Below are 17,367 nucleotides of genomic sequence, written 5' to 3' on the forward strand. Positions count from 1 at the left end.
GATGTGGGTCTGAGAGAGGAGGCAGATCCGGGGGAGGGATGTGGGTGTGAGAGAGGAGGCACGTCCAGGGCAAGGATGTGGGTGTGAGAGGGGAGGCAGATCCAGGGGAGGGATGTGGGTGTGAGAGGGGAGGCAGATCCAGTGGAAGAATGTGGGTCTGAGAGAGGAGGCAGATCCAGGGGAAGGATGTGGGTCAGAGAGAGGAGGCAGGTCTAGGAGAAGGATGTGGGTCTGAGAGAGGAAGCAAGTCTAGGGGAAGGATGTGGGTCTGAGAGAGGAGGCAGGTCTAGGAAAGGGATGTGGGTCTGAGAGAGTAGGCAGATCCAGGGGAGGGATGTGGGTGTGAGAGGGGAGGCAGATCCAGTGGAAGAATGTGGGTCTGAGAGAGGAGGCAGATCCAGGGGAGGGATGTGGGTCTGAGAGAGGAGGCAGATCCAGGGGAGGGATGTGGGTGTGAGAGGGGAGGCAGATCCAGGGGAGGGATGTGGGTCTGAGAGAGGAGGCAGATCCAGGGGAGGGATGTGGGTGTGAGAGAGGAGGCACGTCCAGGGCAAGGATGTGGGTGTGAGAGGGGAGGCAGGTCTAGGAGAAGAATGTGGGTCTGAGAGAGGAGGCAGATCCAGGGGAAGGATGTGGGTCAGAGAGAGGAGGCAGGTCTAGGAGAAGAATGTGGGTGTGAGAGGGGAGGCAGATCCAGGGGAGGGATGTGGGTCTGAGAGAGGAGGCAGATCCAGGGGAGGGATGTGGGTGTGAGAGAGGAGGCAGATCCGGGGGAGGGATGTGGGTGTGAGAGAGGAGGCACGTCCAGGGCAAGGATGTGGGTGTGAGAGGGGAGGCAGGTCTAGGAGAAGAATGTGGGTCTGAGAGAGGAGGCAGATCCAGGGGAAGGATGTGGGTCAGAGAGAGGAGGCAGGTCTAGGAGAAGGATGTGGGTCTGAGAGAGGAAGCAAGTCTAGGGGAAGGATGTGGGTCTGAGAGAGGAGGCAGGTCTAGGAAAGGGATGTGGGTCTGAGAGAGGAGGCAGATCCAGGGGAGGGATGTGGGTGTGAGAGGTCTAGGAAAGGGATGTGGGTCTGAGAGGGGAGGCAGATCCAGGGGAGGGCCTTTGATATGACAGGGGCAGCTGTCGGAGGGGAGTGTGGGTGTGCCGGGGGGGGGGGGGCGGTTGTGAGTCTGAGAAGCAAAGGCTCTGAGGAAGAAGGAGATGTGGAATCTAGGAAGTGAGGGCTTTTGAAGGGACCACGAGTCTGGAAGGGGCGGAGGTGTAGGTGTGAGAATTGAGGACAAGTGGAGGATGGTCTGAAGGTGTGTGAGAAGAGAAAATGCAAAGAACATGTGGGTCTGAGAGGTGAGTCCTAAACAAGAGAAGACTGAGCAGGCCAGTGGCACAGGAAACATTCCGTGCTGAGAAGGGAGATGAATCTGTGACAAGAACTTCAACTCGAGTTTGTTAGTGTGGAGTGGAGGGGGGGGGGGCGGTGGGCAATCTATAGGAGACTGGGCTTGGGGAAGTCTTTTTCTTTCTTTCTTTTTTTTTTTTTTTTTTGCCTTAGGGAAGGAGAGGAGGCAGTCTGGGATGTGAAGAGTGAGGGAGAACGCAGAGAACCCGGGTCTGGAATTAGAACAAGGAAAGAAGTAAGGCTGGGATGATCGAGCTGAACAGGGGCATCAAGGGGAGGAAATCCGAATCTAGGGAAAGGGATAACGTGGGTCAGCTTAACGTGTTTCAAAAGTCATCACCCTGGATCATTCTTCACTCAAACACTTCTAGAGTCAACACTTCTTCAAACTTTTTTCCACTGTTAAAAATTGCTGAATACAAAAAGGAAGTTTCCTTTTCTTTCCTTTTTCTTGTAAAGCACTGCTTTTACCATTAGCAGTTACAACTCCCTCTTTGGACTTCCTCTTTGGTAAAGTTAGCGATCAAAGAACAAGATAGAATGTGCAAGCTACATTTGTCCTGTGTGTTCCGCATGAAAAAAAAGGGGGGGAGGGGCTTCATGTTTTCCTGTCCATCTCACACGTTTCTTGACTTAAAATCTGAAATAGTGCAATATTTGCATAGCCCACTTATATGTGCTGAGACCATTGTCCTCCACAGTGGAGGCAGGTTAGAGTAATGGGCATCTGTTGAAGAAGGGTGTGAGAGAGGAAGAGGAAGATAATGTAGTAATACCTCCTTGTAAAGAAGCTAAATGTTTAAAAATTTGACCCTAGTGTCTTTAAATGGACAGATATTCCCTTTGTATCTTAAAATTTCTGAAACACTTCTAAATACATTGACTATCCTACAGGATTAATTTTAGTCTGATTTGGTCAAATCAGTCATTCTTCAATGAAAGTGTGTCTATTTGGCTTTGTATTTTGGAGAGAGGGTCAAAGTGGTATATTTATATTTATTTATATTTATATTACATCGAGAGTAAATTGTTTTGTTTGTTTATCTTTTTATACATGACCTGTTATTGTTTGCAGAGCACTTTCAAATAACTCTACAAGGGCTGTAGTATAATGGAAAGATCACTAGTCTTAGTCAGAAAACCTGCTCAGGCCCCACCATTTATTAGTTGTATGACTTTGGCCAAGTTACTTAACCTCTCTGAACTTCACTTTCCTCGTTGATTAAATTGGGATAGTCTTACATCAAAGGAGGGTTAAAATTAAGTGGGATAATGTGTGAAAGAATCTGGACGGCTTGCTGATCTTAATATTGATAGCTATGCTATTTGTTGTCTACAAATTTTATACTCTACTTAAAATTTACTACTTGTATTGAACGGAGTTGAATATAGTCTAGGTTTTTTGTTTTGTTTTGCTTTTGTTTTTTATTTTTTTTTATTTATTTATTTTTAATTTTTTTTTCAACATTTTTTATTTATTTTTGGGACAGAGAGAGACAGAGCATGAACGGGGGAGGGGCAGAGAGAGAGGGAGACACAGAATCGGAAACAGGCTCCAGGCTCTGAGCCATCAGCCCAGAGCCCGACGCGGGGCTCGAACCCATGGACCGCGAGATCGTGACCTGGCTGAAGTCGGACGCTTAACCGACTGCGCCACCCAGGCGCCCCATTGCTTTTGTTTTTTAAATTAAAAATATAGACCAGAGATACCAGAGAGGTTTCAATGTCTTGAACAGTCTGGGCAAAGGGAAGATTTAACTAGACTTGGTTGAAAAACAATGTTATCTATATTACCAAGTTTAAAAGGTGGATATACTTTCATTTAAGTATGACTTACTATGATCAATTCGGACTCAACTTAACCTTGAATAATGATCAATATCTCGCTTAAGGACTGTTGTCACTTGTGTATCTCCCTGTAAGACTTAGCTTTGCCCTTCCTCTTCTCTTTCTGACAATTTAAGGGTCTGCCGCTTAGGCATGGAAATAAGTTGCCTGGCTTTCATTTCCTCAACAGAATATGGAATTGAAATGAGTGTTTGGTAGTAACTGTGGGGCACTTACCACACCAACAATATTTTCTGGATGTCTATTATGTACCAGGCACAACTGTAATTTCTGGAGATACAACAAGACAAATAAGGACCCTGCCTATCTAAAGCTTATGTTTCACTGAAAAAGTTAAACAAATACAAAAAATATGAAATTCCATGTTTTAGTAGTCCTATGAAGAAAATCCAGAGGAGATAACCCTGAGAGTGTTGAAAGAAGGCCTCCCTCCAGAGATGATGTGCCAAATGGAAATATGGTGGAGAATCCTTTTAATTTGTCAAAAAGGTTCCTCAAAAATGGTTTATTTACTGTTAAATACCATTATTTGTTGCAAACCTGGAAATGGCACATAAAAAAGTTGCCCAATGTTTGACAACTTAATTAAATTTTGTATTAGCTACTAATTGTGAATGTAAATTGTATGAATATACTATAACTTCATTCCAACTGTCTGTTCAGGGTCTATGCTATGGTACTTTCTTGCAGTAAAGGTTATTTCTAGGTCATTTGCAAGACTGTTTGCAAGGCTTATTTGACCTGCCTTGGAGGTCACCCAGTGCAAACAGTCTTTTCTCCACTGGTGTTTGTCAAAAACAATCAGAGGCAGTTGCTTAACATGACAGCTGCCTGAGGCAGTGAATAAAGATTGGAACAAACAATAGGCTTAACCAAAAACCTTACAAGAAAAAGCTAGGGAATGAGATGTCCTTAGGGGACTTTAAAAAGATTTGACATATTCATAGGAATCTAGAAGGGCATCCACTTATATCGGTCTGTGTGTATACCCATGGCTATACATGTGACCTGAAAACAAAACAAAACAAAACAACAGAATACCCTAAGCTCTCACCTCTAGCTAATCTTTAGGCTTTGTACAAACAGGAAGTAAAAGCTAAGGTGTACAAACAGGAAGTAAAAGCTAAGGCAGAGCTGTGAACTTCTTCTTGGCTGTGTGTTGAAGATATGCTCCAACACACACACAAGAGATTCTTTGCAAACACTGGGAAACTTATTGGTTCTAGGCATGTAAGGAAATCTTATTTAATCATTAGCTGACTACTAAGCTAATTGGTCAGAGACTTCAGTAGCCACACATGACACATGACAAAAAATACAGGCTTTATAGAATTAGTTCATAAAAGTCACTGAACAAACAAATAACAACAACAAACAGCAACAACAATAACCCTGGTGATGGAAGAGAATATGATTTTCAGAGTTGTCGTATTACTTAAAATGGTTTTTAACAAAAACAATTGCAAGATATGCAAAGAACAATAAAGTATGTCCCATAAATAGGAAAAATAGCAGTCAATACAAACTATCCTTGAGGAAGCCCAGATATTGGACCTACTACTATCCAAGAACTTTAAATTAGATACTTTAAATATGTTCAGATAAGTAAAGGAAACCATGTCTAAAGAACTAAAGGAAAATATGAGACAATGTATCACCAAATAGAGATAGAGATAGAAATTATAAAAAAGAACCAAGGGACACCTGGGTGACTCAGTTAGTTAACCATCCAACTTCGGCTCAGGTCATGATCTCGCAATCTATGAGTCGAGCCCCACATTGGGCTCTGTGCTGACAGCTCAGAACCTGGAGCATGCTTCGGATTCTGTGTCTCCTTCTCTCTCTGCACCTCCCCCACTAGCTCTCTCTCTCTCAAAAAGAAATAAACATTAAAAAAAATTTTTTTAAAGAACCAAATAGAAATTGTGGAATTAAAAAGTACAATAGGTGACATGAAAAATTCACTAGAGGGACTCAACAGCAGACTTGAACAAACAGAAGAATCAGCAAATTTAAAGATAGAGCAATTGAGATTAACTAGTATGAGGAATATAAAGAAAAAAGGATACAGAAAAGTGAGCAGAAAAAAGATACAGAAAAGAGACCCATAGAACACTATCACGTGTATCAACATAAGCACAATGGGAGCCACAGAAGGAGGCAAAGAATAATTGAAGAAAAACTGGCTGAAAATTTTCCAGATTCAGTGAAAAAAAATATTAATTTACACATCCAAGAAGCTTAATGACTTCCAAGCATAATAAACTCAAAGATAAACTATACCCAGACACATCATAATCAAACTGTTAAAAGCCAAAGAAGAAGAGAGAATCTTGAAAGCAGACTCATCATGTACAAAGAGATCTTGAATAAGATTAATGTCTGATTGTTCATCAGGAACCATGGAGGCCAGAAGGCACTAGGATGATATACTCAAAGTGCTGAAAGTAGAAGGTTGTCAACCAAGAATTATAGAGTCAGAAAAACTCTCCTTCAAAAGTAAAAGGGAAATTAAACAAAAACTGAGAGAATTTGTCCCGAGCACACATTCCCCGAAAGAGATACTACAGGGAGAACTTTGGTTGAAATAATACTAGAGAGCAACTCCAATCCAAATGAAGAAATAAAAAAATACTGGTAAAGATAACTACATGTATAAATATACAAGACAATATAAAAATTTTTACTTGTAAATCCTTTTGTCTTCTATGTGATTTAAAAGACAACTACATAAAGCAATTAGAAATATGTGTTGATAAACATATAGTGTATAAAGATGTAATTTGTATGACAATATAAGCAAACAGGAGGAAGGAGGAGACAGAGATATAGAAGCACAATTTTTGTATACTATTACAATTAAGTTAGTATTAATCCAAACTAGGTTAGTGAAGATGGGAACACTTACAGCAACCACTAAGAAAATAATTTTAAATGAAGTGACAAGGGAATTAAAATGGTACACTATAAAAATATCTGTTTAACATAAAAGAACTTTATGGAGAAATATAGAAATAAAATACATAAGATATGTAGAAAGCAAATAGTAAAAGAGCAGATTAAGTCTTATCAGTAATTACATCAAGTATAAATGGATTAAACACACTAATTAAAAGGCAGAGATTGGAAGAATGGATTAAAAATATATAATCCAACTCTATGCTATCTAAAAAGACACACTTCAGATTCAAAGACCCAAATAGACTGAAAATAAAAGGACAGAGAAAGATATACCATGCAAACAGTAGCCAAGAGACAATTGGAGGGGCTATATTAATATTAAATAAAATAGACTTTAAGACAGAAATTGTTACTAGAGATAAAGGAGGACACTTTATAATAAGAAGGCTGATTCATCTAGAAAATATAACAATTAGAGCCATATACGCACCTAACAACAGAGCCCCAAATACACAAAGCAAAACAGATTGAAGGGAGAAATAGACAATTCAACAATAGTAGTTATAGACTTCAAGTCCCTACTTTCAATAGTAGAACAGTGAAACAGAGTATAAACAAGGAAAAAACTTGAACAACACATTAGCTAGCCCTAAGATATATATATGTATATATACATGTCTATATATATACATATATATATATATGTATATATACATGTCTATATATATACATATATATATATATATATGTATATATATAGACACTCCATCCAGCAGCAGCAGAAAATGCATTTTTCTCAAGTGCCCATGGAACATTCTCTAGGATAGAGAATTATAGTAGGCCATAAAACATGTTTCAGTAAGTGTCAAAGAATTACAAGAATATAATGTATGTTCTTCAACCACAATGTATCTAAATTAGAAAAAAATAACGGAAGGCACCTGGGTGGCTCAGTCAGTTAAGTGTCCGACTTCAGCTCAGGTCATGATCTCACGGTTCATGGGTTTGAGCCCCATATCGGACTCTGTGCTGTCAGCTCAGAGCCTGGAGCCTGCTTCAGATTCTGTGTCTCCCTCTCTCTCTCTGCCCCTCCCCCACTCACACTCTCTCTGTCTGTGTCTTTCTCTCTCACAAATAAATAAACATTAAAAAAAATTTTAAAAAAAGAAAAAAATAACAGAAAAAATACTGGGAAATTCACAAATATGTGGAAGTTAAATTACCCCTAAAAAATCAATGATTCAGAGACGAAATCATAAAAATTAGTAAATACTTTGAGATGAATGAAAATGAAGACACTATACAAAAACATATGTGGTTAGCATCATCTTAATACCAAAATCTGGAAAAAAAAATGTTATAAGGAAAGGAAGTTACACACCAATTTCCCTCATGATCCTGATACAAGAACTCTTAAACTATTAGCAGGTCAAATATAGCAATGTGTGGAAAGGATAATATATCCTGTCCATGTTTGGTTTATCCCAGGAATACAAGGTTGGTTTAACCTACAAAAATTTATATTTCAATGTAATTTATCATATTAGCCAAACATATGATAAGAAGTATATGATCATTTCAATGGATGCAGAAATTTTGGTAACTCATTTGACAAAATTCAATATCCACTGATGTTTAAATAAATTTTCAGAAAAATAGAAATAAGAGGGAACTCTCTCAATGTAATAATAGGTATCTATGAAACACCTTTAGCTAGCATCATAATGGTGAAATAGTGAACCTGTTCCCCCAAAGTTTGGGAGCAAGACAAATATCTTGTTCAACACTTCTGTTCAACGTTGAAGTGGGGGTCCTAGTCAGTGCAATAAAATAGGAGGAGAAAGAAACAAAAGACATACAGATTAAAAAGGAAAGAGAAATAAGCCAGTCAGAGAAAGGCAAATACCATATGATTTCACTTATATGTGGAATCTAAGAAACAAACAAACAAAAAGAGCAAAGGGGAAAAAGAGACAAACCAAGAAACAGACTCATAACCATAGAGAACAAACTGATGGTTACCAGAGGGGAAGTGAGTGGGGAGGGTGGATAAGATAGGTGATGGGGATTAAGGCACCTGTCTTGATGAGCATCAGGTGATGTATGGAATTGTTCAATCACTATATTGCACACCTGAAACTAATGTAACACTGTATGTTCATTATATTGGAATTTTAAAGTTTTAAAAATTAAAAATAAAAAAAGCAGAAAAGGTATAACTGTATTTATTCACAGATGTCATGTTTGTGTATGTAGAATATCCTAAAGAATCTGCAAAATGACTAGCAACCAGAATTAATATGTGAAGTTAACTAGGTTGTAGGGTATAAGTGTAAAACTTAAAATCAGTTATAGGTCTATATACTAGTAGCAAGCGATTGCCAAATAAAATTAAACGATCTTATTTATAATAGCAATAAAATAACATTAAATAATTAAGAATGTATTTAACCAAAAAAATGTAAAACCAGTACACTGAAAACAACAAAACACCATTGTGAGAAATTAATGAAACTTAACATAAGTGGAGAGAGATATATCATGTTTATAAATTGGAAGAATCAATATTATTATGGTGATAATTCCTTCCAGATCAATCTATAGATTCAATAAACCCTATAGATTCATTGAAATCTCAAGAGACTTTTTTGTTTGTGTGGAAACTGAAAAATTAATTCTGAAATGTATGTATGGATGAAATGCAAAGGCTCTAGATTAACCCAAAAAAAGTTTGAAGAAAAACCTGCAGAACATATACTACCTGATTTCAAGACTTACTAAAAAGAGTGACAGAAGTGGAGAGGATGAGGTATTGACAGAATAGATGAATCAATCATATCAACCAATAAATGAACCATAATAGAGAGCCCACACATATGTGTTCAACTGATTTTTAACAGAGTTGCCAAGAAAGTCATTATGGAGTATCAGGTCTTTTCAACAAATAGTGTTGGAACAGCTAGATAAAGCTGTGGACAAAAACAAACCATGATCCCTACCTCACACCACACACAGAAAGTAATTTAAGATGGGTCATAGACCAAAACCATACAGCTTGTAGAAAAGAATGTAAAATATCATCATGACCTTGAGGTAAGTAAAGATTTCTTAGAAAGGACACAGAAAACTAAAACTAAAACTTGATAAATTAGTCTGTGTCAGAATTAAAATTCTTCTCATCAGAAGATAATCATTAAGAAAATGAAAAAGCAAGCCATGGAATGGAAGAAAATATTTCAATATTTTAATACATATAATGACAAAGGTCTTGTATGTGGAACATATAAAGAACTCCTACAAATTGATAAGAGAATGACTAACAACCCAATAAACATAGGCCAAAGATTTGAACAGACACTTAACATTAAAAAGTTAGAGGAATGACCAGTAAGCACATGAAGAATGTGCTCAACATCACGGTTCATCAAGGAAATGTGAATTAAAACCACATTGAGATATTATTTTACGCCCCCTTGAATGCCTACAAAGACTGACAGCACCGAATATTGGTGAGGATATGAAGCAACAGAAACTTCCATGTTTTGTCAGTGGAGACATAAAATCATACAACCCGTTTGGGAAACTGTTTGGCAGTGTCTTATAAATTTATCCATTCTGACCCAATGTCTTCACTCCTGGTGAAGTGAAAATGTATGAGCACCAGAGATTTGAGCTTTAATGTCCATGGGAGCTATATTCATAATAGCTAAAATCTTGTAATAGGCCAAATGTCCATGAGCAAATGAATGGGTAAATGAATCATGATATATTCATTCAGTGGAATAATACTCTGCAATTTAAAAGACTTTACCATGTTATGTATTGATGTTATGTCTTTTTGGTACATAATGACAACAGGTAGAATCTCAAAAATATGAAGGGAAAAGAAGCCAGACAGAAAAGAATGCATACTGTGTGATCTCTATGTGACAATCTAGGACAGGCAAGACTAGGGTGAAAAAGAGCCTGTCAGTGGTTACCGAGGGCCAGGGAGGGTATACTAACTGCTGAGTGGCACAAAGGAACTTTTTTGGGTGATTGGACTGTTTTATATCCCGGTTGTGGTGGTGTTTGCATAAGGATATATTTGAAAAACTCATGCTCTCTACACTTAAAATAGGTGCATTTTATTTTATGTAAATTATGCCTTAATAAAGTTGATTTTTTAATATTTATCTTAGTTTCGAGAAAGAGTGAGGGAGAGAGAAAATCCCAAGCAGGCTCTGTGCTGTCAGCACAGAGCCCCATGTGGTACTCGATCTCATGAACCATGCGATCATGACTTGAGCCAAAATCAAGAGTTAGACGCTTAACTGACTGAGCCACCAGGCACCCCAGAAGTTTTTTTATTTTTAATGTTCATTCGTTTTTGAGAGAGAGAGAGATCATGAGGGGCAGAGAGGGGGTCAGAGGATCCGAAGCAGGCTCTGACAGCTGTGAACCTGATGTGGGGCTCAAACTCACAAACTGTGAGATCATTACCTGAGCCGAACAAAGTCGGGTGCTCAATCAACTGAGCCACCCAGGAACCCTGATTTTTTTTTAAAAAAGAATACCACTGGGGCACCCGGGTGGCTCAGTCGGTTAAGCGTCCAACTTCATCTTAGGTCATGATCTCACGGTCCGTGAGTTCGAGCCCCGTGTCGGGCTCTGTACTGACCGCTCAGAGCCTGGAGCCTGTTTCAGATTCTGTGTCTCCCTCTCTCTCTGACTGTCCCCCGTTCATGCTCTGTCTCTCTCTGTCTCAAAAATAAATAAACATTTAAAAAAAATTAAAAAGAATACTAAGACCAAATGTTGGTAAGGATGTACAAATGACTGAAATTCCCATACATTGCCAGTAATACTTGAAAATGATACAACCACTGTGGAGAGTGGTTTGGCAATTTCTGATAAAGTTAAACTATCTATGACCCAGCAGTTCCACTCCTAGGTAGTTACTTAAGAGAAATGAAAACCCACATCCACAAAAAGTCTCCTAGAAGAATGTTCATAGTGGCTTTAGTCATAAGAGCCCACAACTGGAAACGACCGAAAGATTCATCAACATAATAATAGATAAACAGATTGTCATGCAGGCAATACACTGGAACTATATTCTGCAATAAAAAAAAATGAATTACTGATTTGCAAAATCACATAGTTGAATTCCAAAACCCATTATGTTAACTGGGAGAGGGTCGACGCATAAGAATGCATGAGGTATGATTCATTTATATGACGTTCAAGAACAGACAAAACTAATCCATGGTGATGGAAATCCAGAATTGGTTGCCTAAAAGGGTAGGGATTCGCTGGAAGAGGCCCAAGATGACTCTCCGGATGGTAGACATGTTCTGTGTCTTGATTGGTGTTGCAAGGGTACATATTTATCAAACTTCACTGAATTATGTGCTTAAGATCCGTGCATTTTCCTCATATGTAATTTTGACTTCAAACATGCGCACAGGCACACGGATAAGTTGATAGAGATTGAATTGTATGTTAAATCATTTGATAGAAAAGTGGAACAATTTTGGTGTCTCTCATAAATTGTTTGATGAGGCTCAGATTTCCATCAAGGGGCAATAGAGGCAGAAGGACCGCACGGTGTGACTAGTGTAATTGGCTGATAGAAGAAAGGTAATCTGGGATGCATGAGGGCCGTGTATTTAAAAGTCAAGATGGTATAGGATGAAGAGCAAGGGCTTTGTAACCACGCCGGGTTCAAACCCTGGTGCTGCTACTTGGTAACTGTGATCTTAAAGTAGCTTCCCTTAGCTTCCTCTTTGCCATCCCTTCCTGGAGGTAAAACAACCTAAGGTCATGGGAATCAAATAGGTCACCACCTGCCAAGTGCTTAGAGTGCCTGCTTCCTAGTAAGCCCTCATGTGTTGTTGGTTATTTTTAGTTTTCATTCTTCTTCCTTATTTTTTTATTGCTATTTGTACTTTTCCCTTCTCCATCTCCTTATTGTTATTAATTATAAAGGGCTGGCAGGTATAAAAATCATGCATTTACTCCTTTACACTCTAACACCTTCATTAACACTCTTCCTTCCACTCAGCTCTCAAAAAGCGATTTCCCCTCTCACCTTGCTAGCTTCTGCTTGTCTTTCTTTCTTTTTTTAAAGTTTATTATTTTGAGAGTGAGAGAGAGAGAGAGAGAGAGAGAGAGAGAGACAGAGAGAGAGTCCATGAGCTGGGAAAGGCAGAGAAAGAGGAAGAGAGAGAGAGGGAGAATCCAAGCAGGCTCTTGCACTGCCAGCACCGAGCCCGATGCGGGACTCAAACCCATGAACCGTGAGATCATGGCCTGAGCCAAACGAAGTCAAGACCCGGATGCTTAACTGACTGAGCCACCCGGGCTCCCCTGTGCTTGTCTTTCGAGACCATTCAGCCTTCAACTCCTCCAGGAAGCTTTCCCTGACTGCTAAGTCAGATACTTTGTTTCTATCACCTTCCTTGATAAATAGATCAAGTTGTCATTATAGTACCTGGCTTTATTCACTGTTGCTTTTGCCAGATGTAGTTTCTTTTCCCTTGTGCTTAGATTTTCATGTCTGGTGCATGTTAATGTTCAGTTTATCCTTCAGTGAACAGGTGAATAACACAAAACTTTCCTCTTACGTGTTTCAGTCTGATAGCCAGAACATTCCAATATTGTCCACTCATCTTTTTTTTTTTTAATCAATTTTCACTTGCAGATTTTCTTTCTTGGAATTATCCTGCTTCCAATCCGTGTCTTACTGGTTGCATTAATTATATTACTGGCATGGCCATTTGCTGCAATTTCAACAGCATGCTGTCCTGAAAAGCTGACCCATCCAATAACTGGTTGGAGGAGGTAAGAAATAATAATGTCTAAATGTTAGCTAAATCAAGATTAAAGAAGCAATTACTGTGGTTTAGTCATCAATCAGTAGTTTTATCTAATGTTGCCTACTCCCTATTAACCATTTATTTTCTTTTTCTCAGACGAAACGGTTCTTAAATTCATCACATATAGAAACTTTTGCCCAAGCGCCTTATGATAATTTTCTGTTGAAGTTGTAATTTCCCAATATTAAAATATTGTTTTCCGAGTCATTGCCAAAAAGTGAGAGGTCCCTGATTCTGGGAAACCCAACTAGTATACTTGAAACCTTTACAGCTGAAAACTATTGGTCTTTCCTCTGCTGTCCCTCAGTCATGACATTTACTTTTGTCCCTCTGTAGTAACTACATACTTTCTGCCGTGGTGCAAGTAAGTGGATCAGCTATAGTGTATTTTTGAATATTAATCTAATCAGCAGGGTAGTTGAGAATAAACTCATCACCAATTAATAGTTACTGGTAAAAGTTCATTCCCATTGGACAGAGCCAACTTGTTGCCCTAAGTATGTCCTGAGAGTGAAGGCTTGTAAGGTGGACTCCTTGGAATAGAAAGCTGTAGGTGAGGTGCAGGGCACCACTGAACTCTCTAAAATTGTCCACTTTGTTTAAAATTTGTATGCTACATAGGGTCTATTCCTTTCTTCCAAATCTCCAATGAGAATGTCCTCCAAAAATTTTGAAAATCACTGTTCTAGAAACTTTTAAAGAAATATGCAATTTACTCTTCAGTTCATGTTCTAGTGAATAATGTCAACATTCAGCACAAGACTGGTTTCCAGTGGAAGTGAATACAAGGCTGGCAGTGTCCCCAGAGAATAATACCGCCTCAATCCTTGCAAATCATGATCCTTTGCTTTATGATTCAAGGCCGTGTGTCCCTAAAAAATACTTTAAGAGAGATTTTTTTCATGACTGGCCAATTCCTTTCAATTATCTCTTTGCTTTCTGTTGTTAACAGCTTATGAAGCCCTATCATGATGGAAGGAGTAGTCTAAGAATCCAGAAAACAGATTAAATAAGTGTTAGAAAAGAACGTTCTGCGGGCCTGGGTGGCTCGGTCTGTTGAGTACCAACTTCGATTCAGTTATGGTCTCGGTTTGTGAGTTCAAGCCCTATGTCGGGCTCTGTGCTGACAGCTCAGCCTGGAGCCTGCTTCAAATCCTCTCTCTCTCTCTCTCTCTGTCCCTCCCCCGCTCATGCTGTCTCTCTGTCTCTTTCTCTCTCAAAAATAAAATAAATATTAAAAAAAAAAGAAAGTTCCATTTTTTCCAATTAAGTATTTCTACTTCCTCTCAAACAGGTAACATTGAAATTAATTATGCAGCCCCAAACTTTTAGCCCCTTTAAAATCCTTTAAAAAAGTGTTTAACAGCTCTGAATATGGGATATTTTAGAATGCGGTTGTCAAAACCTACACCACTTTAAATCAAAAATAAGGGTGGAAATCGGTAAAGGGGTGAGCTTTTTATCCTTATGTAAAATAGACTGCACTCTAAACAGCAAGAAGGAGAGAGACAGTCATTTCCCTGTGCCCTCTGGAAAAGTACGTTGGCTTTCTGTGTCTCACTTCTCCTTACTGTGGAGTAAAAGTCAGAGAAACTTCCTCAACGACTAGTTGCTTAATAGCCCCTCGCTGTATTGCTACAAGACTACTGAGAGAATTAGACAGGAAGTCTACTTTTTAAAGCTCTCCTTGGATGTGTTATGGGAAAGACACAGGTTTTGTTTTTCATGAAAACTGCATGCCTCTTCACGTACTCAGATATCCATCCTGTGTTTGCATTTCTTGGAATGTGTTTCTGTTTCCCAACTCATCTGAGCTTATCAAGGTCAGGGACTGGATAGTCTTAGTCTTCTGTGTCCAGCAGAGGTCCTGGCACAGTTTGATGAATTAATTAGTCTTTAATGGCATAAATTCTTTTAAAATTTTTTTAAATGTTTGTTTATTTTTGAGAGAGACAGAGACAGAATGCGAGTGGGTTAGGGGAAGAGAGAGAGGGAGACACAGAAGCAGAAGCAGGCTCCAGGCTCTGAGCTGTCAGCACAGAGCCCGACGCGGGGCTGGAACCCACGAACCGTGAGATCATGACCTGAGCCGAAGTCGGACGCTCATCCGACTGAGCCACCCAGGCGCCCCTGACATAAATTCTTTTTAAAAAAGTAAGCAGTTCGATTTCTGAAATTGTGTAAGTGCATCTACGTTCCAGGAAAGCGAGATGGTGACTTTAGCTTTTAAGATTTTTGATGATGTCTAAGAGCTATAATGACATAAATAATAAGGCTTTAAAAATTATTCCTAAAATAACTGAGGACTGATGCAGCATGAGAGTTCTAAAAGCGTCTGGGGAGATAGCATCATTGTTACACAAATGTACATTCTCAAGGTCACTCCTGTGAAGAACAATACTGATTTGGATTTCTCAGTGGGGGACATGTGTTGAAGATTCATTTTTATCCCTCTGTAGTCATAGAATCATGGAGCCACCTAGTAGCCATATGTCCTTGGGAAATTGTACTTCTCTGTGCCTCAGTTTTCTGATCTGCAAAATGAGGATGCTAAAAAATAAAATCCATTTCATACAATTGGGCTGAAGGTTAAATAAATTAATAAATGTAAAGTATTTAGAATAGTACGTGGCAAAAAGAACCCCTTGTAACTGTTAGCTATATTCTTCTTAGCTCATATTTAAAAAAATTTTTTTTAACGTTTTATTTATTTTTGAGACAGAGAGAGACAGAGCATGAACGGGGGAGGGGCAGCGAGAGAGAGAGACACAGAATCTGAAACAGGCTCCAGGTTCTGAGCAGTCAGCACAGAGCCCGACGTGGGGCTTGAACTCACGGACCCCGAGATCATGACCTGGCTGAAGTCGGACGCTTAACCGACTGAGCCACCCAGGCGCCCCTTAGCTCATATTTTAAAATGAAGTGTTCCGACATGTTTGGGTTTTTGTATTGTGTTTTAGAGTAAAGCCCTGCTGTTAGTTGAGATTAACAAAGCTAATTGTGTCTTTTTTTTTTTTTTTTTAATATTTATTTCCAAAGGAAAATTACTCAACCAGTTTTGAAGTTTCTGGGTCATGCCATGTTCTTATCCATGGGATTCATGGTTACCGTGAAAGGAAAGGTGGCAAGTCCTGCCGAGGCACCAATTTTTGTCGCTGCCCCTCATTCAACATTCTTTGATGGAATTGCCTGTGTCGTAGCTGGGTTACCTTCCATGGTGTCTCGGAACGAGAACGCACAGGTCCCTCTGATTGGCAGTAAGTACTTGTAAGACAATATAGATATTTTCATGCTTGGGGTTCAAATTTGTAAAAAATCATATATAGTTTATCGGTAGGCTTTTTAAAAACTTTAAAATAATGAAACACTTCAAAGCGATTTTTTCACCTTTTAAAAAATGTTTATTTATTTTTGAGAGAGAGAGAGAGAGAGAGAGAGAGACATAGAGCAGGGGAGGGACAGAGAGAGGGCAACAGAGGATCCGAAGTGGGGTCTGTACTGAGAGCGGAGAGCCCAATGCGGGGCTCGAACTCACGAATGTCGAGATGGTGACCTGAAGCCAGATGCTTAACCGACTGAGCCACCCAGGTGCCCCTATTTTCTTACTTTTAATGAGGAACTATATTTTCAGAATGAGTTTGTGATAAAGTTTAGAGACTCCCCTACCTGTACCCTTATAATTCTTAATAAATTCATATCTTTATCAGGGTCCAGTGACTTCCTTTTGTTCTTATATAGCTAGAAAGACCGAGTTTCAAGTACCAAACATGCTTGATTTTCTGGAGGGAGAATTGAACCAAAGAACTGGTGAAAACACTGTGTTACGTGCTATTTCACGAATTTCTCTTGAGAGTATTAAGCTCACCCTCACACGGAGTCTTTCCTCTTAACTCTGTTTTCTTATTATTGCCCCAGAACCTCCATGAGGGACCTGAAACTCTTTGAAAATTATGACGTAGAACAATAAGTACTTCCTGCCGTATAAAATAATGAAGCAAATGAAATGCTTATCCCACCAGGTGCTATGGTCTCTCCCTAGGGTGTGAGTCTCTAAGTGACTGGTCCCCGGTTGCCCCAAGGTTATTGCAAGCCGCAAGTGGTGACAGAGTGGGTGTGGAGGTTGCCTGAGGTTGCCTTGGCGCTTTGGAGAAACAGTCGTGTCCTCAGCTTTGTCATTCAGCTCAGAAAAATTCTCTCTGTCTCTCTTTCTTTCGCTCATTCTTTTTTTTTTCCTCAGTGTAGCCGCAGTGCTTTGTATCATATGGCATTTTCCTGGAAAGCTGTTTAGCAATGGAATTTTGGCAAATTGAGGTTTATTTTGCATGCCGGAGGAAGCTACCTACTCAGAAGACTGTCGT

At 39.3% G+C, this 17,367-nt stretch overlaps 1 protein-coding gene across 2 annotated transcripts in view; it reads left to right on the forward strand.

Annotated features, from left to right (window-relative positions):
* LPCAT2 (lysophosphatidylcholine acyltransferase 2) overlaps window positions 1-17,367 on the forward strand; it is a 72,291-nt gene that overhangs the window by 1,148 nt on the left and 53,776 nt on the right. For both annotated transcript variants that reach the window (XM_023244935.2, XM_023244936.2), the window contains exons 2-3: window positions 12,835-12,974; window positions 16,049-16,266. In XM_023244935.2, coding sequence (XP_023100703.1) covers window positions 12,835-12,974; window positions 16,049-16,266 — 358 coding nt within the window. The remainder of the gene's footprint in view (window positions 1-12,834; window positions 12,975-16,048; window positions 16,267-17,367) is intronic.

Source organism: Felis catus, chromosome E2 (assembly GCF_018350175.1).
Source record: "Felis catus isolate Fca126 chromosome E2, F.catus_Fca126_mat1.0, whole genome shotgun sequence".
Classification (NCBI taxonomy): domain Eukaryota; kingdom Metazoa; phylum Chordata; class Mammalia; order Carnivora; family Felidae; genus Felis; species Felis catus.